The following is a 26,198-nucleotide window of genomic DNA, read 5'->3' as shown; positions in this document are numbered from 1 at the left end:
TAATCCACAGTTTTAACGGGACGTCAACATAGTTAGTAGACTAAATTAGGCATCTCCACTATCAATGACAGGGCGTGATAGCTGACCGCCTGTTTATTCTAGCCTCGACTTAAAAAAAAACGAATGCCCAATTTCACCGTCACCATAACCCCTTCACCTTTGATAACCACCCCCTATGTCGTACGACGCTCAGGGTCGCATGTAGGGCGAGTTCTCGCCACGCCCCGCGATGTCTCCCAACAAGAGGAAGAAGCCCCCTCGCCAGAAAAAGCAAACCTCTGATTCCTCCGTGACGTCCCCAATACTTCCAACAAATTACCGAGAAATTCACCAGACTGAGGTCGAGGCACTTCGCTCAATATATGGCGATGACTTTGAAGAAGTAGAAAACAGGCGGTCGGCCTGGCAGGTGGGTGCAATCGTCGCGTGGACTGTTCGATAGCTACTGACATACATTCTAGCAATCCTCCGATGTGACATTCAAGCTCCATTTACGATCCTCCTCGAACCCAGATGTATTGCTCATTCTATTGGTCGAATTGCCAGCTACATATCCCAAAACGATACCCAATCTTTCGGCGGGAAACCTCGATGGTTTTCGCGATGGAGCACGTTCCAAAATACAAGACATCCTTCGGAATAAGCCGAAGTCTATGCTCGGAAGTGAGATGATCTATGAGCTGGCAGTGTCAATCCAAGACGTGTTGGAAGATGTTGCCCAAGCATTGGCACAAGATAAAGATCTACCCAGTCTGGAAGAGGAGCGTATGGAGCAAGAGGCGGCAGCCCAGCAACGTGCAGATCTGGAAAAACAAGAGATGCTACGCAAACAACAGGCTGCAGCTGTCGAGGAAGACCGCGCATTGCAAGAAATGCTCCAAGACAAGGCGCGACAGCGGAATAAGGCTCGCATCTTGAGACGAAAGAGTCGGACTGGTGGCGCGGAATTGGGCAATGTCGATGATCTTATGGAAAAGACCCCAGGCGCCATCTCCTTTGACCTTCCATTGGTCATCAGTGACACTGATGAGCAACCATTGGTCTTCCGCGCCGTCCATGGAAAGACGCTTCTGCAACGCAAACAGTGCAAAAAGACATTCACCGTCAGGCCTGTTGTTCCTGAGAACCGATGCCATGTCCCTTTGCTTGTTCTAAAGGAGATTTGCCTCAGCGAGCAGAATTCCGAAGGGCTGACATTCCGAGAGCAGATGCGTACCAGTGAGGACAAGTTAGAGGGCATCAAGCGATTGCGACACCCCAATTTGGTTGAATTCATTGGGTTCAAAATAAATCGCCCACTTTCCTCATCTGATTCGTCCAGTAATCCCTGGACCGTCTTTGTGCTTTCGGAGCATGCGAACAAAGGTTCCCTTTCCGAACTTCTTGACATAGTGGGCACTGTGTCCGTTGACATGCTCCGTGGCTGGATGATCCAATTGCTTGAGGCTTTGGAGTTCTACCACCGCAGTGGGTTTGTGCATGGGAACATTCACTGTGGCCAAGTATATCTGTTCCGGAAATACTCTGGAGAAACTACCGTAAAACTGCAATCTAGCGTCGAAGAGGCTTTGCCGGACGCTCCTTATGGGAAGCCCTCTTTGGCGGCCTCAAAATCACCGCTTTGGATACCCCCAGAACTGACCCAGGACAGCCCACCCACCATGAAGACCGATGTCTGGGATCTTGGAATCGTACTGCTCCAGATGGGATTTGGAAAAGATGTTCTTCTTCGGTACACCTCTGCCAATCAATTGATGGTCTCCATGGGACTCTCACCACCCCTTCAGGATCTGTTGTGCGAATTCTTTCGTCCAGATCCCAGGAAGCGCCCAACTGCTTTCCAGCTCCAACCCTCGGAGTTTTTCCGCGTTGATGCGCCGTTGAAGATGCGCGAGAGGGCATCGGAATCCGTCTCCCTGCAAAGGCGGCCGCGGCTAGACTCCTTTGGAGCCATGCCGGCGTTTTCGCGATACCACCAAGATTTCGATGAGGCGGGTCAGCTTGGCCGTGGTGGTTTCGGGCAGGTAGTGAAGGCCCGGAACAAGCTCGATGGTCGATTGTATGCAATTAAGAAGATCTCTCAAACATCAGCTGCGGCATTGAAAGACACGCTTTCCGAAACCATGTTGCTATCCCGATTGAATCATTCGTATGTTGTCCGGTATTACACTGCCTGGATAGAAGAGGACTTCAATCATATCGAGGAAGAGGCAATGTCTTCCACAGAAGGTGACCCGTTCGCCAGCCAAGATCACCATGGTTTCAGTACAGGAGGACTGGATTTCATCAGCTCGAGCGGATATCCAAAGATCGAGTTTGCCGCATCAGACAGCGACGACGACAATGAAGGAACCTTGTCCGACCCTGCGCACTCAGGAATGCCAGAAAGGAACAGAGTCTATGACACTAGCACTAACTCAGAGGGTGTAGAGGACAATGAGCTCAGCCGGGCAAGATCCGGCTCTTATTCCCGGCCCATCCTAACGACACTATACATCCAGATGGAGTACTGTGAGAAGCATGTAAGTGATGCACGGTCTGTTCGCTCGGTGTATCTGGACTAATGAAGCTCAAGACCTTGCGCGATGTCATAAAAGCCGATTTGTACGATGATAATGAGCGTTCCTGGCGTCTTTTCCGGCAAATCCTTGATGGCTTGAGCCACATTCATAGCCATGGAATAATACACCGTGACTTGAAGCCTGACAACATTTTCATCGATGTTGCAAACAATCCTCGCATCGGTGACTTTGGTCTTGCTACAAGTGGCCAATTCACCACAGCAGTCCGTTCGTCCGCTGCAGCCGATTTTGAAGGGGACTTTACTCGCAGTTTGGGCACAACCTACTACGTGGCACCGGAGATGAAGTCGGTTGTTTCAGGCCGCTACAACGAAAAGGTCGATGTGAGTAGTAAGCGTCCAATTGACACCCCAAGACATGCTCACGCTCTATAGATGTACTCGCTTGGTGTTATCTTCTTTGAGATGTGCCATCCGCTACCAACCGGAATGGAGCGAGATCAAACTCTCCGACAAATCCGGGAGAAGAATCACGTCCTTCCATCCACCTTCCAGCAATCTGATAAAATACTCCAAGGCCAAATCATTGAGTCTCTGCTCAGCCATAACCCGAGCGAACGTCCCACAGCCTCCGATCTTCTGACTAGTGGAAAGATCCCCCTTCAAGTCGAGGAAGAGACGTTCCGACGGGCTATTGTGCATCTGCTTTCGGATCCGAATTCACCGGATTACAAGAAGATTCTATCAGCCATCTTTTCTCAGTCGCCGAAGAAATTCGAAGATATTGCTTGGGATATAGACTCGCATGCTGTACCAGCAGCCAATGAGTTACTCGTCCAGGGTCTAGTCAAAAAGAAACTGACATCAATTTTCCAAAGACATGGTGCGGTCGAGTCAACGAGGCAAATGCTGTTTCCTCGATCCCAGCATTACACCAACGGTGCAGTACGCGTCCTGGACGCTTCGGGCAATCTTTTGCAGCTGCCATATGATCTCACCCTTCCGAACGCTCGAGCAATTCCAAGACAAGATCACTCACTGGAGAAGACCTTTGCATTCGGCACAGTTTACAGAGAATCAACTCATGGCGGTGAACCACGAACGCATCGTGAAGTCGACTTTGATATAGTATCTCACAACACCCTCGACCTAGCCTTGAAAGAGGCAGAGGTCATCAAGGTTTTAGATGAGATCATTGAGGAATTCCCACCTTTGCGGTCTACTCCGATGTGCTTCCTTGTCAACCATTCCGATTTGCTCCAGCTCATCATGGAATTCTGTCGCATCACGGCTACTCAAATTCCAAAGGCGAAGGAGGTTATCAGTAAGCTGAACGTTGGGAAATACACAATGCAGAAGATTCGAAGTGAGCTCCGGGCTCCTGCAATTGGTGTTGCTTCAACCTCATTGGATGACCTTGCTCGGTTTGACTTCAGAGGTATTTTAGCTGCTCCCCGGGCTATAATCAACGCGCTAATGAATATGATATAGATTCTCTGAAAGAGACCCAGCGCAAGTTACAAAACATCATGGAAGGAACCGAATACGCAGAGCGGCTTTCACCGATCTTCGCTCGCTTGAACGTGCTTATGACTTACCTGCAGACTTTCGGCGTGAAACGGAAGGTCTATATCAACCCACTCAGCAGTGTGCATGACAAGTTCTACCGCGGTAGCATTCTGTTCCAGTGTATCTTTGACAGCAAAAGACGCGATGTGTTTGCTGCAGGTGGTAGATACGACCGCTTGATCCAAGAGTTCTCACCCAACGTTTTGTCAAATCGACCCCAAGCCCATGCTGTTGGCTTCAACCTCGGCTCCGATCGACTTCGCTCCTCCATGATTGACTACCTGAAAGCCAAGGCCCCATCAAAAGATTCCGAGACCAATGCCGACTTGTACTGGGCTGCTCGTCGAGTAAGTTATCTCCTACCCCCGGCCAGTCTGATGCATGTTTGCTAACATCTACACCAAGTGTGACGTCCTAGTTGCAAGCTTTGACCCAACCGTCCTTCGCACGACAGGAGTCAAACTGATCGAAGAGCTCTGGTCAAACGACATAAGCGCAGAGCTCGCAGTCGATGCCTCATCCCTGGAAGAGCTCTTGACAAAATACAAAGACTCCAACCATCGTTGGATCGTGATCGCCAAGCAAGACAGCAAAGAGCGAGGCTTCAAAGTCCGGAATCTGATGCGCAAGGAAGAGTTCGATATCCGCCTTGCCGAGCTTGCACCATGGCTCCGATCCGAGGTGCAAGCACGTCACCATCGCGAGGGAACCGCCGACCCCCGACAATCCCGCCAATTGGGCCAACAGGAGGCTCTGGCGTTCCAAGAACGGGCGAACGATGTGCGCATTCTCGTTCCGCAGCATCGAAGCAAGAAGACGAACCGAAGGAATATTGTCGAATCAGCTCTCCTGTCCGCTCGGGAAGTCGCTGATAACGCCCGTAATGGTCCCGTTGCCGCCATTGATACTCGCGACGAAGTCCTCGAAGCCATTCGCAACACGCGTCTCTCTGATGCAGAGAGCTGGCGCGGCGTTATCCAGAATGCACCGTTGACGGAGCGGAAGTATCTTAGTCAAGTGCACGAGCTGCTTACTGACTTGGCCGGAGAGATTCGCGCGAGCGATAACACGGAAGGCTATACGAACGCTTTCATTTACAATTACCGTACAGGCTCCTGCGTGTACTACGACCTGGGACCCTAGGGGGAAAACGAATTTACGAGAATAGTGTCAGAGTGGCGTTCAGTAAGCATTTGTGGGGAAGGTAATGGGAAAAGCATGTGGTTTGCATTTGTTCTATCGGTGGAGGTATCCATGTTGTTTTGTTTTATACTCTCCTCTCTCTCAATATGTTGATTTAGCGAGTGCTTGGGACGATACCCTAGTGATGAATGACGTCCAGAAAGAAGATTACGAATACTTTGGAAGAAAGATGCATAGTGAGAAAATAAACATTTTGTCAGAGGTATCGCTGTTGTTGTACATGAAAAGTATCAAAATCATCGAGAATAACCACGGCCGCGCCAAATGACCATAGATCAGTCACTCTCATCGTCGCTACCGTAGGCAACTAATGGACCACCAGTGGCCTTGGGTGCCTGCGTCTTCACCGTCCCATTAAGACTCCGTAGAGCCGCTACAGCAGAACCGGAGAAAATGCCATTCCTCTGCGGCTGCTGCTCTTGTACCGGAGCCGGAGCAGACTCAATCATCTTCGGTTGTGCAGGCGCCTCCAGCTGAGCAGCTTGGCTTGAATCCTCCAACTGACGTGTCCTGGCGTGCCACACGTCATCCGGAACATCATAACCTTGAAGCCCAAAGCTTCCCTCAATCTTCTTTCGCTTTTTCGCCTCCGGGTCCCGGCCCTCAATCTCTGCTACAAAGGCCGCGGGAAGAGCCCGGCGCACGGCCTCGGCAGCCTGCTCTTCTATCCGTCGTGCTTCGCGTTTCTGTGCCATGGGGTTCGGGTCAACGGTCGCCCAGCGTACGTTGAGAATTTCCTGCTCCTCGTTAGTATGATATATCTCGTGTATCGCGTCTCGCGAGTGGAACTGTCAAGACTTACTTCATGGTCCAAGGCTTGATTGCTCATAGCGACTAAAGCAAATTGCGCATTGCTCTCGTTTGAATAGGTCACGAAAGCGACACCTCGGCCGGTCAGTACGCGAATTCTCTCAATCTGGCCCCATTCTGCGAAATGCCTTGAAACCACTTCTTCGATGTCATCCCTAGATATTTAGTTAGAGAGAAGAACGAAGAATGCTTCGCGCTGGAGACACTCACGAGACTGTGATTCTGCCAACGTAGATAGTCACGTTTTGGCGCATGAACGACCCAACTCCTGACATGTCCTATTTTGAATAGTATTAGCATTCAGAATATTCCGAGTACCATTTCGATGTTGAATAGACATGTAACGTACTTCCTTGTAATCGTTGTGCTTGTCTCTGCCTATAGTCCCAAGTCAGTCGTCCGTTTCCATCACTCGAATCGCAGATATCCACAGTATCACTAACCAAAGCAATCAATGTTCGGATTGAATCTATGGATTTGGTTAGCATTTCTATTCTGATCCCGATGACTCCAGCAGCGCAAGCGCCCTCAAAACCGCGTCGAGTAGGAATAACTTACATATCATGAATCGTCGGAAGACGATGTAGGTATTCACAATCCTGACCTTTCACGCAAACGCCTCGGGCAAAATGTATGCTGAATCAAAATCAACGATTAGCCGATGCCAACCACAATGCGCAGGCGCGCAAGACCATCGGGTTGTATGTATCCTTACCAAAAGTAAGAACCAGGAACACGATCCGCACGAGTATATCCGGAGTCGCGCGCGATATTGCAGCGACCCGGCGCCGGATGGCTCAATCCATATTTGTCCTCGTTATCGCCGCTTTTGTTGTACCAGATATTATAGTCCATTCCGGGTTGCTGCGCGGGCTCAGGCTTGATGATGGACGGGTCAATCTGGATCCTAGCTGGTCGTTTCTTCCTGCGAATGATCTTGGTCTTCTTGGTCGTCTGGAGCTGCTGATCTCCTTGCGGAGTGTCGTCCGCGGCGCCGTTTGTTGCCACGGTCATCTCTTCGGGATTCGGGTTGGGATTTTGGGGCGCATCGGGGGATACGGGAGCCTGTGGCTCGGTAGTTGATGGGTCTGCCATGACTCTTATTTATCGGTGGGTATTTGGGGATGTTCGAGCTTCGAGCTCCAAAAAATGGTCGGGTTGACCTCCACGAGCACGTGATGATATAAGGCTTGGCGGTAGCCCACTCTGGGCAGGCGGGATTTCGTTTTTGATTGACAAAGTCTCAGAGAAAAACATTAGTGAATTCACAGTCGACACGAAGAGACCGACAAGATGGTGAACATTACGGAGAAGATCAAGGAGTATGTTTCGCAGGTCGCTGCCAGCTTGAAAGGGACAATATGCTTATATCGCATTCCACAGGATCGAGGATGAGATGCGTCGGACGCAGAGTAAGTGTCTTACCCTATCTAATTATTGATCACCCCGCTAATGCCCCGCAGAGAATAAGGCTACAGGTATGGATATCTGATTCTGGAATAAGAGTTTGATCCTAATATTCAAAATCTCGATATCAGAATATCATCTGGGTCTATTGAAAGGGTAAAAGTCTCAACCCATGGCCTCTACTTCGAATACCGACTAACAACCTTCCCAGAAAACTCGCCCGACTAAGAGCCCAACTTCTGGAGCCAGTGGGTGGTGCCGGCTCTGGCGGTGGCGTGGGATTCGATGTTAGCAAGAGCGGCGATGCTCGTGTGGCTCTTGTTGGCTTTCCCTCCGTCGGAAAATCGACTTTCTTGTCTAAGATCACCAAGACCAAGAGTGAGGCCGCAGCTTACTCTTTCACCACGTTGACGGCCATCCCCGGTGTGCTGGAGTATGGTGGTGCTGAGATCCAAATCTTGGATTTGCCCGGTATTATCGAAGGCGCCTCCGAGGGCAAAGGACGTGGTCGTCAAGTTATCTCGGCCGCAAAGGTGAGCAGGCAATTTCGTGTTAGATCTGACGACCCAAATACTGACATGTACTTCCAGACAAGTGATTTGATCTTGATGATTCTGGATGCCACAAAGCGTGCCGAACAACGTGCCTTGCTCGAGGCCGAACTGGATGCTGTTGGCATCAGGCTGAACAAGGAGCCACCGTATGTCGCGTTCTCTCTGACGCATTACAGCGCCCAATACTGATCAAGTTTAGTAATATCTACCTGAAGATCAAGAAGGCCGGTGGCATGAAGATCTCCTTCGCAACACCTCCAAAGAACTTAGATGAGAAGATGGTCTACAACGTGCTTCGGGATTACAAGATTCTGAACTGCGAAGTGCTAGTGCGGGATGAGAATGGTATGTGGATTCCGACACAGGCGAAATGCCAGTATACTAATCGTGACTGCGTCTAGCTACTATTGACGACTTTATTGATGTGATCATGAAAGATCACCGAAAGTACATCCGCTGGTAAGATTGATAACGACAGGAAGTGACAGTCAAGTCGAAGAAGGCTAATCCTTCTCCTTTATAGCCTTTACGTTTACAATAAGGTCGACAGCATCGGCCTCGAATTCCTCGACGCACTCGCTCGCGAGCCCTACACAGCTGTCATGAGTTGCGAACTCGATCTCGGCGTGCAAGATGTGGTCGAACGCATATGGAAGGAATTGAGACTGATGCGTCTGTACACGAAACGGTATGTTCAGTTTATGTTCAAAAGGTTTTCATTGACGTGTCTGACTGATTTCGTACCTATAGAAAGGGAGAGGAACCTAAGTTCGATGAGGCACTCATCGTACGCAAGGATTCCACCATTGAGGATGTTTGCGATCAGATTCATCGCACAATCAAGGAGACGTTCAAGTACGCGCTGGTTTGGGGGGCGAGCGCAAGACATGTTCCACAGCGTGTGGGACTGTCACACCTGGTTGCTGATGAGGATGTGGTATCCATAGTGGCCAAGTGAAATTAGTTCGAGAGCTATGATGAAAATGTTGATACGACTACAACTTTACAAGGCGAGGCACAAAAGTATGGTTTAATACTATTGATTTGATATACCAATGACCTATGAACAAATGCAAACATAAATTTGACCCATAACAACCGATAAAATCCTCCAAAACGCTAACTCCACCCTGAATACGTTGACATGATTTAAGCCGCGGCAATCTCGGCGGCGGCAGCAGCAGCGGCCAACACGTTCTGCTGGCCAACGGTGGGCTGCACACCCACACGCTCCTTGCCGAGCAGGTCGACCAGCAGAGGGCTGGGGAGACTGTCACGCTGGGGGAAGAGGCCAATCTGGTTGTTCTTGTACTTCAGCACAGAGTCAAGGTAGATATCGAAGAGGTAAGAGGAGTCGAGAGGACCGCCCTTAGCCTCGGGGTGGAACTGGGTGCTGAAAATGGGACGAGACTTGTGGATCATGCCTTCGTTGCTCTGGTCGTTCAGATTGACGAAGTATGGCTTCCAGTCCGAGGGCAGAGTGGAAGCATCAACGGCATAACCGTGGTTCTGGCTGGTGATGTGGCAGCGACCAGTGCTGAGATCAAGAGCGGGAATGTTGTGAGCCCTGTTTCCGTACTTCAGCTTGATGGTGCTGGCACCTGCAGCCAAAGCCAGGAGCTGGTGGCCCAGACAGATACCGAAGATGGGAACCTGGGAGGTCTCCATCAGACGCTTCAGGTGGTAGACAGTGTCTTGGCAGTGAGTTGGGTCACCAGGACCGTTGGAAATGAAGACACCGTCGAAGTGGTGAGCGACCTTGTGAATGGGGTAGTCGAAGGGAAGGACAGTGACACTGGAGCCACGGTTGACCAAGCTGCGCAGAATGTTCTCCTTGACACCGCAATCAATGACAGCAACGTGGGAGTGAGGGTTAGCAGCAGCGATGTGGAAAGGCTGCTTGGTGCTGACCTGGCGCACAAGGTGGATCTGCTCAGGGTCGGTGAAAGCCTCGTCCTCGTTGGCATCGTACTCTTCGCCCACGGTGATACGGGCCAGAGAAGAACCCTGCTCACGCAGGTAAGTGACAATAGCACGAGTGTCAACACCGGAGATGGCAGGGACACCCTCACGAGCACACCACTCGCCAAGACTCTCGACGGCAGTCCAGTGACTGTATTGCTCGGCGACATCGGCAACAACAACACCAGCGGCCTGGAGGTTGGGCGACTCGAAGTACTTCAAAAGTCCGTTGGGGTCCTTCTCAGCTGACGGAACACCGTAGTTGCCAATCAGAGGCTGGGTGAAAACCAAAATTTGGCCACGGTAGGAAGGATCGGTCAGGGACTCGGGGTATCCGACCAAAGAGGTGGTGAAGACAGCCTCGCCGGAGATGTTGGAGCGAGCACCAAAGGACTTGCCAGAGAACATCGGACCATCACGGATAGTGAAGGTGGCAGGCTCCATAGCAGCACGCTGGCGCACAGTCGCCATGAAGCGGGCCTGGGCAGGTCGCTGCATGGAGGCAAAGGCTGAAGCCCGGGCAGGCATCGCCTTGAAGATGTTGGAGATCATATTTTTCGTATAAGTAACAATTGTAATGTATCGAAGAGCGTTGTGCTATTCAGTTGATGTTGGCTTTCCAAAGGTGGTCCGAGATATAGTCCTGGGAGGTGAAGATCGAGGGTGCCAAACACATAAGCGCGACTGAGCAGGTGGCAGTCAGGGTTATGATAAAGATAGGGGGGAAAGGTCGCTATTTAGCGAAACATGGAGAAGTTGTAATGTTGTTATGTTGTGATGTTGAGGAAAAGAAACGGGGAAAGAACGGGAAAGAAAGAGGTTTTTCACCGACAACCTGGTGGGCACGTGTTCTCACCGACTTTAGCGTGATTGACCAATAGGAGCGCTTCAATTTCTTCAATCGGGCCCCCGGTTTAGGGGACCTGACTCATCCAATAGTGCCGGAACCCGGCCGACCTCGGGAGGTGGCGATGATATCACTTATCAAGTTACAACTTATCAGGCGCAGAGATTGGATGGAGTTGTTATCATATTCAGTGGAGTCATTTGGATTACATATTGTTATTTTTTCTTCCAGCAGGTTGACCGAAGGAAGATTTTAGGTGATGTGAAATACCAAACCATGCCCGGTTGATGGGGCTGGACTCTTGACTTGAACACCGCAGTTTATTGCCGTCTGTGGCACATTGCAGTAGCTCTGCACATGGGTCCTGCGATGCACATTTCCACTAGGAGGTACTCAATTGGCCATACTTCGCGTAAGAAAAACTCGTCAGTTCACGTTATTCGCAGACTCGGTACATTCGCTTGTCGTACAGACCGGGATCTTCTCGCTCCAGGGTAGCAACGTAGTGCTCGTGGGAAGCAACGTTGGTGGCCGAGGCAACACCCACGGCACATTATTGAGATAGAGGTAACACCATAGAAATACGGGTATATGAACCAGGATGAGCCAGCAGCGTGCTCCATGTGTATACCCAAAGAAAAGTACAATGATTCTATCTCAGTATACATCGTATGCCCTGGTGGCAATCCTCCTCCCTCCGGCGACTTTGGGTCGCTCTGTTTTTTCATTCTTTGGAGACAATACCCAAAAGGCTCTTATGAGGTTAGACTGTGATGATGGCACTGGCATTGCAGACCCAGATGGCAAGTGCAATGGCACTGGAGTTGTGGATGACCCGATAGGCCGTGACCACCACCGAGAAGGGTTCAAGTTCGAAAACCCATCCAAAGACTGCAAATATGTGACCCAAATGTACATTTGGGATTCATTCAAACATCTCGAGAAAGACATGAGCAAGCTGTTCACGCTGATTCATAAGGATGTCAGTTTCACTGTCGTCGGTAATCACCCGATCGCTGGCCACTACAATGACCTCATGCATTTCTATGTCAACGCACTGCGTCGCGTTAGCATGCTGTTCATTGACCATGCCAACTTGTTCGAGGTCCACCCCCAGGGGATCTTTGGTGGATGCAATGCTGAATGGTCGGTGCAGGAAGTTCAATTCAAAGGCGTGATGAATTCCGGTGAGTTGAAGATGCAGACGTCTTTCTGTCTTGATCCCACCATCACTGACCTACCACAGGTGACCCATTTGATATTATAAATGTCTGGTTCACGCGCTGGGATCATGATCAAATGGTCGAGATTCGCACATACGTTGACGCACCAAAGATCATGGAAGCATTGCACAAGAATGAGATATGGTGGAACGGCACGACGCATAGAAACAACGTGCAGTATATGCCAGGGCCATCGGGAATGCCGGATCTGGAGGAACTTGAAGGGTTAATGGGATATCCAAATGGAAGCAAATACAAGGACTAAATCGAATTGTTAGCAATGACAATGAGAGAACAGGATAGGAAGATAGGCAACGAGTCCTAGTTAGTTAATTGAAGGGGAAAATGTTAAATTTGCTTGGCACCAATAGTCACCCATCACTCTCCCCGCAATGTTCCCCGAAATTCCCCAAAGATGTCCGAGTCAACGCCTCGCAAGCGCTCGCGGTTAGCCTGCACTTTATGCCAGTCCCGGAAGCGCAAATGTTCGGGTGGCCAACCCTGTAGCACTTGCGCCCAAACAGGGGCGGAATGTCACTACAGCGCGCGCAGGAAACGCCCCAGGTCCCATAGTCTGTACCGAGCGAGCCTGTCGCTCGATGAACGATCTACAGATGGCTGGTCTAACACAGTTCCAAATCCTGGTCATGCCACAGGCAGCGCCGTGATACAAGCTTCACCCCACCATGTCGGCGGTCCAGAAGAGGCTACGCAACCCCTGCAAGCCAATTCTGGCGCCGCATTTGTTCGCAAACTCGGGTTGAGGATTGACCCAGCGCATGCACCGCGATTGCAATTATTTGCATGGAATGTTGGTGAAAGGCGCTTGTCATCAGCAATCCCGCCAGTTCCTATCATGGCGCCGATCACTATCACCAAAATTATCTCGCAGGAAGAGATGCGGCGGTTGGCAGCGATTTACTTCGAGAAGGTCGATCCATGTTATGCATTTCTGGACCGTAAGCTGGTCTTCGCTCGGATAGTGAGTCGCTGGGAAAATTCGTCATCTCCCGACTCTGCAGAAAACTCCTATGATGCCGTGTTATGCGGTATCGCTGCCTTTGGGTATCTGTTTTCGAGGCGCGAGATCATAGCGTCGGAACTGCAGTTAGTTGAAACTGCGCGAACTCTCTTGGATAAGAGTGTGCTCGCAGCGGAAATACCATCGGTCGACATGGTGACGGGCTGGGTGTTGCGAGCTGCGTATTTACGCATGACAGCATCACCGCATGCTGCATGGATGGCCAGCTGCACGCTGATGCATCTAATCGAAGCCGCAGGATTGCACCTTGAAATATCCGACCCAGAATCAGCAACCCTACTCACAGCTTCACCATCCGACACACGCGATAGCCAAGCTGGGACCGATACGGGGTCCCAGACCACCAGCGACCTCGAAATCCGACGACGACTCTTCGGAATGGCGCGCCACCTCAACACGTGGATATCTTTTGATCTTGGTCGCTCCCGTGTAATACTGCACGGCGCTACGGCCCTCTCATCTTCAAACATGCCCTCATCCCGCAATCCACCCTACCAAGCACCATCTCGAGCCGCAGGCGGCGATCTCTTCCACCTCCTCCCACTCTCTGAGAGCCTTGACCCTACTGGTCCTTCACCACAGGACCTCCCCGAACTTGAAATAGCCCTCACCTCCGTCCTAGATTTACATTACTCCGAACCTTCCCTCATCCTTGTCCAATGCAACCTAATGCTGTGCATTTACCGTCGACTCCGGGCTCTAAACCAGCAGGGCCCACTATCCTCCAATCTTCTTGACCGCGTTCTGACACTAGCTAGCCGCGGGCTTCGTGCCGCAAGAGGGATGGTCGCTTCCACTTGTCCCTGGCATCAAGTCGCGAACGTCCCTTTCCAGGTCGTCTGCTCGCTTCTGGCAATTGACAACCAGGCTGCACTGGCGTTGCTCGCACAAGCCATGCGGACACTGCGTGAAGTCTACACTGCATATGATACACCCTCTATGCGTGAGGCGTATTCAACGGCATACTTGCTGATTGCATTGCATCAGCGGCGGAAGGAGGATGATACACGAACTCTTGCCGGGGTGTTGCGGGTGAATGCTGCTGCCGCGGCGCCGGCGCCTACTCCAGATTTGGAGAAAAGTGAGAATGAACGGGCTGCATCGGTCGACCAGGCTGGAGATCAGAGTCAGGTGCACGCTGGGACTGAGCCGCAGGTTTCAGATGCAGAGTTCTCGTGGTTAGGAGATTTGATGATCGATATGCCTAGCCTGCAGAACTTTGATCTGGAGACGTTTCTTATGACTGATGTCCCATGGCCTTTGCCTGAGATGGGAATCTAAGTTGGACCGACTTGATCCATTCAACATCATGTGCATCTCTACCATGGTACTGGGACCACCAGGTTCCCTTTGGCAGGAGCGACACGCGTGATCGTCCCTTCCTGTTTCAATTGTGTTTCAGTATAAACCCCCCCTCCTCATTCTCTCGCATCTTGATCGCCTTTATTATATGCATCGCACTGGGGTCAGACATATGTCGATAATCTCATTAGGTCGTAAACACCTGTTTCCCTTTGCTCCTTGCCGAGACGATTGTTCAAGTATCTGTCTTGAGACCCAGGTCGGTCTAATTCACTCGATAGCCAATTACTCCCGTATCGTCAGCTACGTTTACTACAAGTATATGTACATTGTGGAATGAACACGTCCCTTATCCCGCATCATAAATTCGTAAGTGCGCGGGCAGGTGAGGCCTCGGTGCTCCGGTGGCGGTGGAGTGGGCCTCATCGACTGACACCTCTGGTGGGGCAGCATCTCATCATGGATTGCGGGTGCTGCTTCGAGCCCGTTGATCCCGTTACTAAATATATCCGTACGCAGTATGTAGGAATGCCAGATAGTGTACAAACAACATAATTAAGATTAAAAGCAGTGGTACCTCAAAGCTTGGTGTCTGAATTCCGGGCTGTCCAGACCTGTTGATCGACTTTGATGCGTTGCGTCGATGCTTCTCGAAGCTTCGACCATCCGACGTCACGTCACAGCATTGGAGAACTCGAGACTTGATGGTGTTTCAAGTTCTCTATCAAAGGTCATTTGAGCTTTCTTTCTGTTTCACCATCCTTTCCCAGTTTTCCTAATCATATACTGTTCCATATCTCTTTACCCAGGCACTCGATTGCTTCGGCACATTCCGCTCAATCAGCCTTTCTGCTGCGGCGAACCTTCTACGTCATTCGCGAACTTCACCGCACCCTCCCTCTTACCCTCTTCCCCAGGATTCCTTTTCCTGTCAGAAACCACCCGTCGGCTCTTAAGCGAAGGCCTTCAATCTCGGGTCTCAGTTTTCTTACACAATAATCGCTTTCCTATCTTTCTTCAACCTCACTTCTACCCCGCATTATGGTTGCTGAGAGCAAGCTTTACGACGCTTTGAGCGTCAAACCTGATGCCACACAAGATGAAATCAAAAAAGCCTACCGCAAGGCGGCATTGAAGCATCATCCCGACAAGAACAAGGATAACCCTCAGGCTGCCGAGAAATTCAAAGGTGAGTTACCCCGCACAGTCTTGGTCCGGCCCGACAACTGGCGTAACTAACATGTCTATCACAACAGAGGTATCACAAGCCTACGAAGTTCTATCTGATCCCGAAAAACGCAAAGTCTATGATCAATATGGTCTTGAATATTTGTTGCGTGGCGGTCCTGCACCACCCCCACCAGGGTCGGGCGGAGGCGGCGCAGGAGGATTTGAGGGCGGCATGCCCGGAGGTTTCAACTTCGGCGGCATGCCCGGTGGCATGCCTAGCGGCGGCACTCGGACGTTCCACTTCCAGACTGGTGGCGGCGGTCCCGGTGGGTTCAGATTCAGCAGTGCGGACGACATTTTCCGTAATTTTGCCAAAGGCGGCGGCGGTATGGGCGGCATGGGCGTGGACGAAGATATTTTCTCTTCGATATTCAACAGCGAGGGCGGTGGCCCCCGCGGCAGTCGTCCAACATACGCGAAGCCCAAGCGCACGCCCACTCCCGAGCCTACTATCGTCGAAAAAGACCTACCGCTGACCTTGGAGGAAATCTTCACCGGTACCTCTAAGAAGGTCAAGACGAAGAGCAAGGCCTTTGATAGCAAGGGCAAACGCACCACTAATGAGGTGACTCTAGAAGCCAATATCAAGCCAGGGCTGCGTGCTGGCTCTAAGATCAAGTATAGGAATATTGGAGACCAAGAAGAAGGCGGGCGGCAGGATGTTCACTTGATCGTTAAAGAGGTAAGTGATTGCTTGGTTTACCCGACAATGATACTGGCGAGCGAATACTAACATGTTCTTACAGATCGATCATCCTACCTTCAAGCGTGTTGGGGATAATCTCGTCACGACCGTTGATCTTACCTTGAAGGAAGCGCTCACTGGTTGGGAGCGTATTGTCCGCACCATAGATGGAAAGTCTATTCGCGTGTCTAAGCCCGGCCCGACTCAGCCTGGCCACGAAGAGCGCTATCCTGGTCTAGGAATGGTTATCTCCAAGAACCCCAGTGAACGCGGCGACCTAGTCATTCGGGTCAACGTCAAGTTCCCTTCCAGTCTGACCTCATCTCAAAAAGACATTCTTCGAGATGTGCTGCCTTGAACCGATTGGTATAATTGCATTTAACTGGCGTCGGGGTTAGCGGGTTTTACTGGGCGGAGTATCTAATAGCTATGACCTGAACGATTCTTTATTCTTTAATAATTTTTGGAGAAGCTCTGCTTGTTAAATCGTGGGTAGAGCCAACTTCATACACAGTAGTACTGATGAGGCCGACATTCACCAATGCTAGGTGGGTCAGGCCTTTCCCACCAATGAGAGCCCTCCCAATCCTCATCGCGTACTGTGTATTTTCGTCAACAACAACTGATTAATGTACACAGTATTATTTTTGAATTCTACTTCCTCCGTCCAGGTCCCCTGACGGCCTGACTCCCTGAAACAAAATGGTGCGCTTCCTGGAGTTCCACGCAGTACGTGCGTGCTTCGCTTCTTGGGATGAGAGTTCCTGTTCAACATAGAATGCACAGGCTGTTGGGTCCTCAGACGTCCCCCAATTCCAAAAGTGATTGAAAGATGATTCAGCATCCTCGAAGAGGCGGGCGGTTTACCTCAGTGTCTCAGACCATAATCATCATCACATGATCCAAAAATTCTGCCAGACTTTTGGCGCGCTAAACCTAATCGGATTGCTTGCGGCATTATATGGTGGATAGCCATGTCCACCGCCTTTTGAAAGGGGGACGGCTGAGATACTGAGGTAACGGGCGGTGGAACACAGATGCCACCGCCTTTTTTGGGGGGGGGCGGCTGAGGGAACTGAGGTACTAATAACTAACTAACCCAATTGAGCGAATGCGGAGAAACCGTTGACACCTTGGAGAAATCACTGCGTCACTTCTGTTTACTTTCTGTTCACTCAATTCACCATAATTTAACTACCCAAATCATGAAGCGAAGAATCACCTTTGTTCAGCGCGTCGATGCCGCCTTTGACCCACAGCAAGCCGTGTTGACCGCATCGTCTCTCTCAGTCCATGACCTGGACGCCGCGCGGCAGGATCGCATCACGGTCGGGTTGAACGAGCTCCCAGAGGAGGTAAGACAGTCACGCACTGCGTAACTTCCCGAAGGATGAGCAATGCTAAATCGAATGTGTTGACTCGTTAGTTGCGCGCCGTCTTCGAGCAATCCCATGAGCTCCACTTCCGCTGGGCCTCCGAGCGACCGTATGATGCTGTCGCGCCGTTCACAAGCCGGGTTTCGCCTGGGCTACATGTGCTTTACACTCCGCTGGACTCGGACTCGTCATCGTGAGCTTATATCACCATCGTGAACTCATAGGTATCCGATTGACTGATTTGATCATCAATAGGGAAGCACTATGCACGCTGCTCCGCACGATAGTTGCACCCAGTAAAGATGCTCAATACAAGGACTGTCTAAAGCCGGAGGTATTGACGAACCATTCCTCTTTCGCAATCTATCCTCGACTGGTTTCTAGCCCGCTGTGCCTGGATTGACTCGCGATCCGTTATAGGACTCGTTCATCACACCCCCGCTTCTTTCGACGCGATTCGCTTCCTCGGCCTCCTTACAATATCACACCCACCTTCCGGACATCCAATCGCTGGTAAAATATATCGAAAACGCCATTTGCACAAACGTTGGAGCGGATAGCAATGAATGCCGCACCTGGGCCTCCGCCCTTCTCTCTGCAGACTCGGTCGATATCGACTATGACAGCATCTCACACGCCTTGACAGTGTCCGGGCTCTGGATTGACACGCCACCAGGCGGTTGGACGGATCAATTCAATAAGCCAGCGTCGCCCACTGACCAAATCGAGTTCGGTCTCCTAGGCGCCGAAGCAGGCCTTGAGCCAGAGGAGATCAAGATGGGCGGGCTGTTAGCGGTTATCGGACAAGATGAGAAACTAAGTATGCAGCCTCGGCCTCCTACAAGAGTTGCTCGCATTCAATGCGTTCCAAACAGCTTGACTAACGTCCATACAGAACCTACCATGTTCTCATTCCCCTCCCGCCACCAACCACTCACCGAACCAGCGACATATACCGCTTCCTTCGCTCCCCCAACTGGCCTCCACCCAACAATGTCCATATCCATGCCCCGATCATCCCTCAAGCGACCCCCAGCACCTAGTACCGCCACCTGTGCCCTCCACACGTACCTCACTCTCCCCTCCGCCATCTTCGGAGACCAGTACCAGCTCGCAACCACAGACCCCCTCTTCCTAGACTCACACAACCTCGTAGCCCTCCGCGCCCTTGCCGGCGAAATGGACCTAGAAGCTCCAGACTGGGTCGTGCCGCGCTGGGGCTCAAACTGGCTGCTGGAGCTAGCAACTCCCCCCAAATCCACCGACACGGACAGCACAGCAGGCTCCTCAAATTGGACCGTTACCATCCCTCTACACCTGCGGTACCTCCCACCCTCCGAAACAGGATACCGCACCGCGCACGTTCCCTGGCCGATAGTCTTCTGGGCATGTACTGCCGAAGATGGCACCAAGATGGGCGTCAACCCCTTTGACCGCACGAATCTCGGCTGGGACGGCCTGTTCGGTCCGCGGACCATGTTCTACCAGCTCCAGCCGGCAGGGGAGCGTCTTGTTGATGATATTGATGTGCCGGTTCTGAGAATTGAAGGCGGGGATAGTTACTTCCAGGGTAAATCCATTGAGCTTGGCACTTGTGTGGTTATCTCTCTTGGGTTCTTCTGGGTGCTTTGGAGACTTGCCCGTGTTGCTTGGTCGTCTGGGCTTGGGTCGAATGATGGGAAGAACCGGGCTGAAGCTGTGCATGATAAGAAGGAATGATTGGTTGGTTTTACTAGTGGCATATCACTTGTTGCAATCAGTAAGCAGCTCACTGAGCAAGCAAACTGATCGCTCGCCCCAATGCTCAGGCAGATCAGCCTATTTGATCTCCGGTTTTCTATCCAATCCCTAAGTTGCTCCGACTAGAACCGCACAGCTTGCTGCCTACTTCCGGCGTTCCTGGGATCGAAGGCCAGGATATGACAGATTCTCATATTGCTATGTTAGTAACTGTAGGCATACAGAAGTATCCCCGAGGACCACCTGACGCTAATGTGACGTATCCGGCCCTTGCGATCTTTAGCGCAATAGGCGTCTACGTCCAGTGGCATTTAATTGTTAAGGCCCCCAGGTTGCCCCAGGTGGTCGGGCGCCACAACGGCTCGGCCCGTACCCGCACGACGCGAACCTTCATGCATCTCGGCTGTACTCCGTAGTCTGGACTCTGGAAGGTATTGAGCTTACCTGTATCCCCATAAAGTTGATGCATAACTGCATCTTTGGCTCATAGCATATGAGGGGAGGGGCACCGTGGATACATCATACCTAGAAACATCCGCACTCACTTATGATATTTCTGCGTATACTAATAGCAGGGCATCGACGTAGGATGAGAGGAGAGTAAAGCGCCAATGATTAAGTATATATTGCCTGGCGTTTAGGTAGGGTATATCGGGGACTATCATTGACAATAGCCTTCCATATACATGACCTCCAACGAGGCCTACTTCGAGTCTCCTTCCACAACGATATAGTCACGGATAACTGCAGTTCCATTGACTACACTCGCAATCTGATCCTCAGTGCACGTCGACTCCAACGCAAGGATATAACAGACCGGATCTGGACTATCCGGAACCTTGTTCCTAATATGCCAAGTCGATGCCGGCCCATCCGTAGTATATGAGCGATTACGCGCGGTATCGATTTTACCTGTAGCCAGGTCACGATTGAAGAGCGCACGGTAGAAGATCTCATACGCGGTCTGTGGCTGGTAAGCCGGGACCTCATGGCCAGCATCGTAGACACGGGTGAAAGAGAAGTTGCCATGCTGCCGGACCTGACCGCCGATATACGACGAATTTGTGCGGAGAGGCGTGTACCCGGCGGAGCGGAAAGCAGCAGCTTCAGCATGGTTGACCAATAAGCTCGCATCTTCGCCTCCGATCCAGTTGCAGGCGTAGTCGCGGTCGCCGTAGACGAGGGCCACCTTGACACCGGAATCGAGGACGTACGCCAGGTCCTCGAGGTATCCGTGCACGTCAGAGCGGGGATAGTCTCCGACGGAGCTGAAGGCTTTGTAGGCTCCGTCACTTGACGAGGTGAAATTGATTGGAACGCCCAGTGCGCCTTGTATCCAGTGCTGATTCAGCCAGCCGAGGAAGTAGGACGGTGGGAAGGGGTCTGGGTTTTTGTGGGTAATGTCGTAATATCCGCGGCCGGAGTATTCCACATATGCGCCTTCGACGTTGTTTGAACAGACCCTGTCGGCGTTGTGGCATGCCTTGTTGACGGTTGCGTTGTTGCCATACATCTGTGGGTCGCCCTCCGAGGCCAGGGCACGACAGTGCATGATTAGTTCCTTGCACCCACCAGGCCGATTCCATGCTTCCATGGCGTTATCATAAACTGTTTTGTTGATTGTTTGGATGTCGTATGTATTGTTGTAGGCCATCACTGGATACGTGGGTTCCTGCACCAGGAGGTCGATGCAGCCGTTGATGATGCCCAGAGTATCGAGATGAATGTAGTGTGACTCCCCAGGGGTATCGATGCTACCATTTTTGATCTTTTCATTTTGTTCCTGGAAGAATGCAGTGAAAGCTGGGCCGTAGCGGCCACCATATGACTCCGTCCAGATGCTAACCCGCTCATCATGGGGCTTGTAATGTGGGAATTCAGTAAACCAGGTCTGAGCAAAATGCCACAGGGACCGCGCGGAATTTTGCGTGCTATTGGCCACCATTGACTGGTTTTGGCTGGCTGTCGTGCCGACATAGAAGGTGTTGTTCTGCTCGGGCACTCCCGTCCACTCCGACAGGTTCCAGGCACCATGGACTTGGTCAAAGGTACCGTTGGTCAGGACATCATAGCTAAAACCGACTTGGTTGGGTTGATCAATGTATAGCATATTCACATAATTGTTCCAGGACCAAGGATTGAGCTCCGTGGAATTGGAATCCTCATTGACCAGACAGGGCCCATTTTCCTGCATGAGGCCGATCATGGAGGAACTGCCTGGGCCACCATTCATCCAAATGGACAGGGGTGCATTCTCTGGCTTATGGCGAGACTCGAAGAACCAGAAGAAAGTGTTGATCGGGTAGTCTTGCTTGACATTCACGTCATCTAAAGAGCCAGGGGGCAAGTGGACGTAGCCTGAATAAGATCTCACCCCTGGCGTTGTCTCACAGATCTCAGGCTGTGAATTTGATCAGGATGGGCTGATTATCCAGCGAATAATTCAGGATGACAATCGCACCTCTTTGTATGAAATCTTTACTCCTTCATGATGTTTCGACTCTATCACCTTCAGCCCCTTGGGGATAGGTGGAAAGTACTGTGCCGTAGCAGTTGCTGCCAAAATTATCCAAAGTGTGATCATGGTGTTTGAAGTGGAAGAAGAGACGGAGAGTCGAGGAAGGCGGGGAGAGTGCCAAGACTCGAGTCAAATGGGCTCTTCATGAGAAAGCAGAAAGCCATACTATTCCAAGACATGTAACAACAGTAACGGGACCGATGATAACCAACACAAATACACAATTTCGTCAAATCTCTCAAGACAATGAACAAACAAGTCACAACTCATCAAATCAGTCAAACACCAAGTCAACCCGTCAGAGCTTGCCACCTTCTCTAGGCTCCATCACACCATACTGTAATCACCAAACTTCACACCTTCTCTTTCAACTCAACGTGAAACAAGTACCTGTGACGAATCTGTGCTGGGTCGTGCACGACAAACTCACTGTGGTAAAGTGACGAAGCCGCTGATGCTTTTGTGTTGAAATCTGGCACCCGGGTACCCTTAAGACCCGGGTGAATATCACCAGCGTCCCGCCAAGTCGTATAATAGCTGCCGCCCCTGTACTCAGTACTCAAGGAACTTGACTTGCCCAGCTCAACCTCACACAGCAACAGTAGAGCTTCTCCTGCTTGATCGTCGCAATATCCCGCCGATTTGGTAGACATCTCAGCGAAGTAAATTCCCCTCGTGACGGGGATGTTGTGTAGACCTACTCTCAGAATACTGCTAAAATTACGAGTTGGCGAGCCGTGCCACAGAAGTCGCCGGTCCCCGATCTTGGAACTATATTTCTTTGCCCACTTGGCAAAGGACTTTGCCTCCCCTGGACGTTCGAGACGGAACACGGCGATGACCCGCTAGTCAAAAGGGAGAGTTAGAATTCACGGTTTGTATTCAAGGGCTTGAATTCAGCTTGCCTGGAACTGATATGGGTGATTTGTTGAGGAAGACTTCTCGATATACTCGCAGAGCTTCGCAAACTCTGTCGATTCTCGATCCACTATCAAGTAGGGTCAATCTCGTGCTTCGGTACTCTAGGAAGCAGTTTGGAAGATACGGCGACAAGGATACACAGAGCACGCATACCTGGGTCCATTTCTGCCAGACTCATCACTTGAGATATGTGACTCAAAGCCAATGGAGACGATGGGGCGCTTCTCCAGATACGCCGTGCATTGTGCATCTTGCTTAGAAGATCGTGGGACTTGAGCATGCTCTCGGCTGATTCCATGGTGATCATATTATATCCCGACGGAATCACGGTATTGTAGGCCCTTAACAATCGCTCTTTGCACAAGCTGGCATTATCGGCCTTGGTGCCACCGGCCAGCGTCGTCAGTCTGCCCAAAATCGCAACCCCAATCACATATGATTTCTTCTGCACATCAAGCTGAGCTGTGCCACATATCTCGCTGGCGAGATTATTGTAGTGGTTTTCTATGATACTTGAAGTGAGGATAAGGCCCAAAACCCTGTCAACACCAGGTTTCAATGTGGTTACCTGGGTTGTGGGGATCTGATCTCCGTGATGGCGCTGATGAGTCTCCACGAAAATCCATTTATCCTCAAGGGGAAGGGCATGTCGATCCTCCCATGCGAGGCCACTGAATTTCTCGAACTTTGTCCCAAACACTTTTTTGGCTGTGGCCAAGCTTCTAGAAGTTTCAATTGGCTCTTTGGACGATAGAATGAGTCCAACCTTGTATTCGAAGGCCCTGTATTTGAAGGCCCAGGTATGGAAGCGCTGTGGCTCTTGACACATAAGTAGTTGGATGCGCAGCACATCCACATTTCCTCCGTTTGCGTCGTTATTGACCAATGTGGCATCCCATACCACTCCTTTGGCGTCCTGCCAAACGGAAAGTGCATCACCTATCATAGACAAGTTGTGAGTTAAGGTTCTCGAAAGATTACAGCCATATTACTGACGCGGCTCTGGGCATCCCTCATCAACTAAGTCGATCAAATATTGGGATGGGGGATGTTGCTCTTTCTGCTTCTTTGAAGGACCAGAGTCCTCGCCCGCAGGTGAGACTTCTCGTGCACGCTTCTTCTCAAGCTTGACCTCAGGTTTCTTCTCAAGACTGTCCTCAAGTTTCTTGCGTGATGTAATCAAATACTCCTCCACACTCACTGGTGCATGCTTCTCCTTACTTTGGAGCAGCCAATCGATGCTCACGATCTTGCAATCTTCTTGTTTACCAGCCTCTGTGACTGGAGATCGATTCTCCGGTCAGCTGATTCCTATGGGGAGACTTGGTGCAACTGACTCTTCTTCAACCTTCTCTTGAAATTGTGTGGTGTTGTCACCAGATGAGTACACTGGTCAAGATTCGTTGTGGTGAACTTCGCACCGCATTCTTCGACTATCTTCTTAATTCGATCTAGAGGAATCAAGGAAGTCATCAATCAGGCCCTTGATCCAGCATAATCCTTATTGGCTTTTCTAACGCTCAAGCAGATACATACCATGTCGGTATCCAGGGATCGTACCACTAGCACTGATGACTAGTCCCTTCATACTCTCGGTCAGCTTTTCGGTAGGGGTTTCGGTGGCCGTCGACGCCATCTTGTTCTACCACTCAACGAAGGTCGGAAGGCTCAACAAAACACTCTTCTGGGCAGATGAAGAGATGATGGTAGTGGTGGATATGGAATCGAATCAGAAACATCGTTGTGGGGGACGCTGATTGCACTTTATAAGCCATTTGTGGATGACGCTAATGCATCATAGATGGCTTTCTCCGGCAAACATCGACAAATACATTATCAAAAGCCCGCTTTCAGGCACCGCAACTTCTTCTTTGACGTGAAGCCTGATCGGAGAGCTCCTTCGTAAACACTACCCGGTGAACTTATGAAAATCCCCAATGGAGGATGGCGAGCTGATCGTCATATATCTCCCTGGAGACTACAGCAGGTTAGAAAGCAGAGGGCTGACATGGAACCTATTGATTAGAGAAGCAAAGCAGGAGCTATTGGGTCCTTGACCGAACTAACAGCAGCGAGAGACGCCACATCCCCCATATCCGAGTTTTGATCGGGCCGCGAAACTGCGATTTGGAGAAATACCACGTAGATGAAAACGAACTAATTGCAGGTGAAATAATTGAAAGCCACAAGAGGGCCAAGTTTGACCATCTCCGCCCAAGATTCGAAATCGTACCGCATGCGACTCATACGGGCCATCTTCTGGCCGTCCGCCGGAGCATGAGCAGTGAGGTCAAAGCCCGCGGGCTGTTCATAGAGGAAGAACAGGTACCGATGGGGCGCGCCTACAGGAGGCGGACCAGGGCCGATGTAGTCTGCGATAAAGGGCGCGTCATACTTCAGCACACCGTCGCTGGTGACCTTGACGTCGGACTGCATCCAGTGCAGGATAGGGCTCAGAAAGTTGAAAGCCGCGAAAGGCGCGTCGATGTCCAGACACACGACCATGTAGGTTCTGGCGGGGTCTGCGCCAGAGAAGAAGATCTTCGGGAAGTCTTGGGCCTCTGTGGATTTTTGTTGTTCTGCGTTAGTTGAGAATTCAATGGCTGCTGGATATATTGGTTTCTTACCCCCGCGAGGAATATATGTTCCCGGTTGCAGGTTTTCATGCTTGCCAATGGTCAGGCCGAGGATCTTGGACTTGTCGTTCTCGATGAGAGACTGGCCCGCGTGGAAGTGCTTGATTGGAGCCATGTTGGGAGGCTGCTGGACTGGTTGCTGGGGAGTTGTAGACGGGAATTGGGCTGTCAGACGCGGTATTCTCTTAGACGCGACGTTCTTTCCAATTGTTCCGAGGTTCAGTGCAGGAAAGAACGTTGGACCAATTTAAGGTTGCACAAGCTTTATCCCGGAGTTAGCACGGAGATAGCCATACCAGCGGCCCTAGAAAAGCAATTTCGCGTATTCTCTTTGCGATAAGGCACAGTGGTCCACTGCTCTATACGCACTGCGTATTACGCAGTCATTCACTATGTTGGGACCTATGGGGTTGTATAGCTGGACACCATATTCAATTCCTTACTCTAGGGCGTTCAACGCTGTCCAGGGGTGTCCGCAATATAGCACGTAATAGGTTCCCAGGTTACGAAAAGGTGACTCGGTCATTTCTATCCACCCTTCCAGACTCCAAATATCTGTGTCTCCCTGCACCGACTTCCCTTGGATAAGTTTACCATGTATTTTCTAATTGTTGGCCCTTTGCAGATGCGCATAGCCATCTCTCTGGATCGA

General features: G+C 51.0%; 11 protein-coding genes across 11 annotated transcripts; 6 read left to right on the top strand and 5 right to left on the bottom strand.

Moving 5' to 3' along the window:
• Positions 1-205: 205 nt before the first annotated feature.
• On the top strand, positions 206-5,233 carry cpcC (putative protein kinase (Gcn2); the record flags this gene model as incomplete). The annotated part of the gene is made up of 6 exons (XM_056661579.1): positions 206-409; positions 462-2,522; positions 2,576-2,905; positions 2,957-3,959; positions 4,013-4,437; positions 4,496-5,233. Coding segments are annotated over 6 exons (4,761 nt in total), but the record flags the coding sequence as incomplete, so codon positions are not given.
• A 335-nt stretch (positions 5,234-5,568) lies between these two features.
• Positions 5,569-7,198, bottom strand: cwc2 (active spliceosome conformation promoter CWC2; the record flags this gene model as incomplete). Its single annotated transcript, XM_056661578.1, has 7 exons — positions 5,569-6,030; positions 6,096-6,258; positions 6,314-6,381; positions 6,453-6,481; positions 6,547-6,572; positions 6,662-6,739; positions 6,819-7,198. The coding sequence occupies 7 exons, from the start codon at positions 7,196-7,198 to the stop codon at positions 5,569-5,571; spliced, it is 1,206 nt and encodes a 401-aa protein (XP_056526744.1).
• A 198-nt stretch (positions 7,199-7,396) lies between these two features.
• N7515_000833 (uncharacterized protein) lies at positions 7,397-9,022 on the top strand (the record flags this gene model as incomplete). The annotated part of the gene is made up of 8 exons (XM_056661577.1): positions 7,397-7,425; positions 7,487-7,519; positions 7,610-7,666; positions 7,722-8,210; positions 8,264-8,409; positions 8,466-8,523; positions 8,588-8,752; positions 8,815-9,022. 8 exons carry the CDS (start codon positions 7,397-7,399, stop codon positions 9,020-9,022), a joined length of 1,185 nt encoding a protein of 394 aa, XP_056526743.1.
• Positions 9,023-9,213: 191 nt separating this feature from the next.
• cpa1 (carbamoyl-phosphate synthase (glutamine-hydrolyzing) CPA1) lies at positions 9,214-10,578 on the bottom strand (the record flags this gene model as incomplete). Its single annotated transcript, XM_056661576.1, has 1 exon — positions 9,214-10,578. The coding sequence occupies one exon, from the start codon at positions 10,576-10,578 to the stop codon at positions 9,214-9,216; it is 1,365 nt and encodes a 454-aa protein (XP_056526742.1).
• A 941-nt stretch (positions 10,579-11,519) lies between these two features.
• Positions 11,520-12,361, top strand: N7515_000831 (nuclear transport factor 2 family protein; the record flags this gene model as incomplete). The annotated part of the gene is made up of 2 exons (XM_056661575.1): positions 11,520-12,060; positions 12,120-12,361. The coding sequence occupies 2 exons, from the start codon at positions 11,520-11,522 to the stop codon at positions 12,359-12,361; spliced, it is 783 nt and encodes a 260-aa protein (XP_056526741.1).
• Positions 12,362-12,511: 150 nt separating this feature from the next.
• N7515_000830 (putative C6 transcription factor) lies at positions 12,512-14,419 on the top strand (the record flags this gene model as incomplete). The annotated part of the gene is made up of 1 exon (XM_056661574.1): positions 12,512-14,419. The coding sequence occupies one exon, from the start codon at positions 12,512-12,514 to the stop codon at positions 14,417-14,419; it is 1,908 nt and encodes a 635-aa protein (XP_056526740.1).
• A 1,062-nt stretch (positions 14,420-15,481) lies between these two features.
• Positions 15,482-16,713, top strand: N7515_000829 (putative DnaJ domain protein Psi; the record flags this gene model as incomplete). The annotated part of the gene is made up of 3 exons (XM_056661573.1): positions 15,482-15,629; positions 15,697-16,352; positions 16,417-16,713. 3 exons carry the CDS (start codon positions 15,482-15,484, stop codon positions 16,711-16,713), a joined length of 1,101 nt encoding a protein of 366 aa, XP_056526739.1.
• Positions 16,714-17,560: 847 nt separating this feature from the next.
• On the top strand, positions 17,561-19,450 carry N7515_000828 (uncharacterized protein; the record flags this gene model as incomplete). The annotated part of the gene is made up of 5 exons (XM_056661572.1): positions 17,561-17,710; positions 17,782-17,924; positions 17,987-18,065; positions 18,152-18,551; positions 18,627-19,450. The coding sequence occupies 5 exons, from the start codon at positions 17,561-17,563 to the stop codon at positions 19,448-19,450; spliced, it is 1,596 nt and encodes a 531-aa protein (XP_056526738.1).
• Positions 19,451-20,174: 724 nt separating this feature from the next.
• Positions 20,175-21,665, bottom strand: cp1 (putative carboxypeptidase S1; the record flags this gene model as incomplete). Its single annotated transcript, XM_056661571.1, has 1 exon — positions 20,175-21,665. One exon carries the CDS (start codon positions 21,663-21,665, stop codon positions 20,175-20,177), a length of 1,491 nt encoding a protein of 496 aa, XP_056526737.1.
• A 1,315-nt stretch (positions 21,666-22,980) lies between these two features.
• Positions 22,981-24,546, bottom strand: N7515_000826 (putative poly(ADP)-ribose polymerase PARP; the record flags this gene model as incomplete). The annotated part of the gene is made up of 3 exons (XM_056661570.1): positions 22,981-23,849; positions 23,907-24,191; positions 24,447-24,546. 3 exons carry the CDS (start codon positions 24,544-24,546, stop codon positions 22,981-22,983), a joined length of 1,254 nt encoding a protein of 417 aa, XP_056526736.1.
• Positions 24,547-25,067: 521 nt separating this feature from the next.
• On the bottom strand, positions 25,068-25,661 carry N7515_000825 (YbhB/YbcL family Raf kinase inhibitor-like protein; the record flags this gene model as incomplete). The annotated part of the gene is made up of 1 exon (XM_056661569.1): positions 25,068-25,661. The coding sequence occupies one exon, from the start codon at positions 25,659-25,661 to the stop codon at positions 25,068-25,070; it is 594 nt and encodes a 197-aa protein (XP_056526735.1).
• Between the last annotated feature and the right edge of the window lie 537 nt (positions 25,662-26,198).

The sequence above is a fragment of the Penicillium bovifimosum genome (assembly GCF_028826915.1).
Source record: "Penicillium bovifimosum strain IBT 22155 chromosome Unknown utg000001l_segment0_segment0, whole genome shotgun sequence".
Taxonomy (NCBI): domain Eukaryota; kingdom Fungi; phylum Ascomycota; class Eurotiomycetes; order Eurotiales; family Aspergillaceae; genus Penicillium; species Penicillium bovifimosum.
This window is presented reverse-complemented; position numbering and strand designations above follow the sequence as displayed.